The 4296-nt window shown below is 33.2% G+C and overlaps 1 protein-coding gene across 1 annotated transcript; it reads left to right on the top strand.

Annotated features, from left to right (window-relative positions):
* Nucleotides 1-422: 422 nt before the first annotated feature.
* LOC147816593 (uncharacterized) lies at nucleotides 423-2502 on the top strand. The gene has a single exon (XM_087168448.1). It carries the CDS (start codon nucleotides 796-798, stop codon nucleotides 1555-1557), a length of 762 nt encoding a protein of 253 aa, XP_087024574.1. The 5' UTR covers nucleotides 423-795; the 3' UTR covers nucleotides 1558-2502.
* Nucleotides 2503-4296: the final 1794 nt, after the last annotated feature.

Genomic DNA, 4296 nt, shown 5'->3' on the forward strand with positions numbered 1-4296 from the left:
TTACACTGAGTAAGAAATTTTGATAAAATTAAAGAAATGCATGGTAATGACATTTTAAATAAAAAGGGTACATTCTGCTTAATAAAATTAAAATATACGATAAAACTACTTATTTGGTAATTTTTCCGTTCATATAGTAAAGTTTACAGAAAAATCTGGTTTTTAAATTATAGTTTTTATTGTCACATATTTATTAAAAAATACAAAATACAAAAGTAAATAGCTATATTCTGAAGTATCATGAAAAAATTACCAATTTTTATCACATATAACCATATATTATTGCTAATTTTACCATAATCATTACAAACACGCTTCGGTAACAATTGCCGAGCTTTTCAGTGTTTCTATATATATAGAAACACAGTATATTTTATCATATTCTGGTAGTTTGGACCATACTTTCTTTCTTAGTGTATATGTGGTGATAGGTTCGACGCTCATCGTAAAATCAAGTTTATTTCATATTGTTATCTGTTTGTCTTTAATCAATTGTGTTTTTACTTATTTTTGAAGTGAACTGAAATAAGAGTTCTGACGTCATCATATTAGAATTGTATAAATACCAGCACGCACATGACAGCCAGTCAGTATTTCTCTCATCACCTGCTGTGATGATGCTTCTTGTAAATCAAACCAACTTGTATATAAATGTAAATATGTTTAATAAAGTATTAGTATCTCAAAGGAGCTATCTTCGCTTACCTCAATGGTGACCCGGATGTCTGACGACAAGTAACTTTTATTTTTGATCTTTCCTGTTTTTGGTCATTGGATTAATAGGAAACTGCAACTATGGCGGAATCATCTGCAGTAAAAATTCCTATCTTCAATATCTCTGATCCACATCTGTGGTTCCATATGGTCGAAGCAACTTTCCAGCTTGCGACACCGAAGCCGATTACGGAAAGCAAAACAAAGTTTAACTACTGCCTCGCCCATCTACCTCCTGAAGTAGCCGCAGTTGTAAGGGACGTCATTATAACTCCTGACGCAGAAGATCCTTTCAAAAAGCTGAAAGAAGAAATTATTGCACGCTGCGGGGAAACAAAGTCCCAGGAAATTCGACGTTTACTCTCCGGAGAGCAACTAGGAGATAGAAAGCCTACTGAACTCTTGCGCACTATGCAGAGAAGAGCTGAATCCCACAAAATCTCAGATTCACTACTTTTAGAACTATTTCTAAATCAGCTACCGCAGCATGTTCAGTCGATATTGGCCGCAATCCCTTCACTAAATTCAACTAGAGCAGCAGAAATCGCTGATAAAGTAATGGAAGTGTCAACTTCAAGTGAAGTTAGCGAAGTTTCTTCAAACCAACAATGCACCTTTGAACTTTTAGAAGAAGTTAGAGCTCTACGAAAAGAAGTAGCTGCATTGCGGACTCGCAGCAGGTCTCGCAACCGGAATTATGCACAGTTTCGTAATCGTCAAAGCCAATCCTCATCTCCACATCGAAACTCCAAAATGTGCTTCTATCATCGGAAATTTAAATCTGATGCTAGAAAGTGTGTCAAACCCTGCATCTACCAGAAAAACCAAGAAAGGCAAGAGTGAATGCGACTAACATCTTGCCTCCAACAAATTGTCGCCTTTTTGTTAGAGATAGACAAACTAACAAACAATTTCTAGTGGATACCGGAAGTGACTGCTCAATTATTCCAGCAAATAAAAAAGAAAAAACTCTTTCTCCTATTCAGACTTTTAAAGCTGCGAACAATACCATCATAAAAGTATACGGTAAGAAATTGTTAACTTTAGATTTCGGTCTTAGACGAAAGTTTAATTTTCCATTTTATATTTGTGATATAACTAATCATATTATAGGTGCAGATTTTTTATACTATTTTAATCTTAAACCTAATATTAGAAAACGTTGCTTAAATGATATTACTACTAATTTAAATTCTCATTGTATTTTTAAAAATTCTGACATTATTTCAATTAAAACTGTTCTTGGTGAAAATTATTATGAAAAATTGTTAAACGAATATCCTGAAATAACGAAACCTATTTGCTCAGACCAAATTGTTAAGCATAATGTTGTACATCATATAGAAACTTTTGGTTCACCAGTTTTTGCTAAACCTCGGCGTCTAGCGCCCGATAGGTTAAAAATAGCAAAAATGGAATTTCAACATATGTTAGATTTAGGCCACATGCGCCCATCCAAAAGTAATTTTTCATCACCTTTACATTTAGTTCCTAAGAAAAATTGTTTGGACTGGCGTCCAGTAGGTGATTATCGAGCTTTAAACGCTCAAACTGTTAAAGATAAATATCCAATTCCTAATATAATGGATTTTACTAGTGAACTACATGGAACTAAAATATTTTCTCACATTGATTTAATTCGAGCTTTCCATCAAATACCTATAGCCCATGAAGATGTACATAAAACTGCAATAATAACTCCTTTCGGATTATTCGAAAGTACTCGTATGCAATTCGGACTTTGCAATGCAGCCAGTACTTTCCAACGCTTTATTGACGAAGTAACTAGAGGCTTGGAAGACGTTTACGCTTTCATAGATGATATATTAATAGCTTCCGAAACCCCCGAAGAGCATGTAAAATATTTAAAATCACTTTTTGATAGACTGCAGTATTTTGGTTTAACAATAAATCCCTCTAAATGCTTATTTGGTCAGAATAGTTTACAATTTTTAGGTTTCAAAATTTCCGAAAAAGGTATTGAACCTTTAAGTGATCGCGTTAATGCAATTCTAAATTTTCCAAAACCAAATACGATTACTCAATTACGTAGATTTCTAGGATTATTTAATTTTTATCGACGCTTTATTCCTAATGCAGCTCATATTTTATCACCTTTAACCAAGTTTTTAGAAGGACAACGAAATATTAAGAAATCTAACAAATCATCAAAAAAATCTGATTTACCGTTAATTTGGACCGATACTTCAAACAAATCTTTTTCTGATGCAAAACAAGCAATAGCCGATGCAACTCTATTAAAATATCCTAAACCTGGTGCTAATTTAAGTCTGTGGACTGACGCGTCTGATTTTGCAATCGGCAGTTCTTTAATGTAATATCAAAATAATGAGTGGGAACCAATTGCATTTTTCTCTACAAAATTAAATAAAAGTCAGCAAAATTGGTCAACATACGATCGCGAATTATTGGCAATATACGCGTCAATAAAAAAATTTCGTCACATGCTTGAAGGTAGAAGTTTTACTATTTTTACTGACCAAAAACCTCTAATTTATGCTTTTAAACAAAAACCTGAAAAATGTTCCCCACGCCAATTCAGATATCTTGATTATATTTCTCAATTTTCAACTGATATTAAACATGTAAAAGGAAAATCTAATTCAGTTGCTGATACTCTATCGCGAATAGAAATAAATGCAATTTCAAAACCTCCAATTCTAGACTTTAAAAAACTAGAACAGGAACAAAATGAAGATTCCGAATTGAAAGAAATATTAAATTCAAATAATTCATCTTTAAAATTAGAAAAACATTACTTTTCTTTGGAAGATGTTAATTTAATATGTGATTTTTCAACTAAGTATCCAAGACCTTTTATTCCAAAATCATACAGGTAAATTATTTTTGATAATTTACATTATTTTTCTCATCCTGGAATATATTCAACTACGAATTTAATTTCTAAACGATTTGTGTGGCCCAACATGAAAGTGGATATTAAAAATAAAGTTCGTTCTTGTGAGAAATGTCAGCGAGCTAAGGTTTTTCAACACACTAAAGCTCCTTTTAGTACATTTGCTCAACCCGACGCCAGATTTTCCCATATCCATCTGGATTTTATTGGCCCACTTCCTATTTCTGAAGGTAAGCAATACTGCCTTACAATAATAGACAGATTCACGAGATGGCCAGAAGTTATCCCTACTACGGATATGACTGCCGAGACCACCGCAAAAGCACTTATTCACGGTTGGATCTCTAGATTTGGCACACCCGTTACTATAACTACCGATCAAGGCCGAAATTTTGAATCAACTCTTTTTCGAAATCTCACTAATATCTTAGGCAGTAACCACATCCATACTACTTCATATCATGCGCAAAGTAATGGAATGATAGAACGATTTCATAGACAACTTAAAAGTTCTATAATAGCACAGGAAAATAATAAATGGACCGAAATTTTACCAATTGTTTTATTAGGTATTCGCACAGCTTTAAAAGCTGATATTAATGCAACTTGTGCACAACTTGTTTATGGTACTTCCTTACGTCTACCTTCGGATCTTTTAAACGCAAATTCTTTATCTCCACCAGTAACAGAAAATTATGTCACAA

This window comes from Parasteatoda tepidariorum, chromosome 1 (assembly GCF_982258835.1).
Source record: "Parasteatoda tepidariorum strain Cologne lab strain chromosome 1, Ptep-v5.0, whole genome shotgun sequence".
In the NCBI taxonomy this organism is placed as follows: domain Eukaryota; kingdom Metazoa; phylum Arthropoda; class Arachnida; order Araneae; family Theridiidae; genus Parasteatoda; species Parasteatoda tepidariorum.

Bases quoted from the DNA above. Each gene is read 5' to 3' on its own strand.
- LOC147816593 (XM_087168448.1), top strand. From the start codon at position 796: ATGGCGGAATCATCTGCAGTAAAAATTCCTATCTTCAATATCTCTGAT.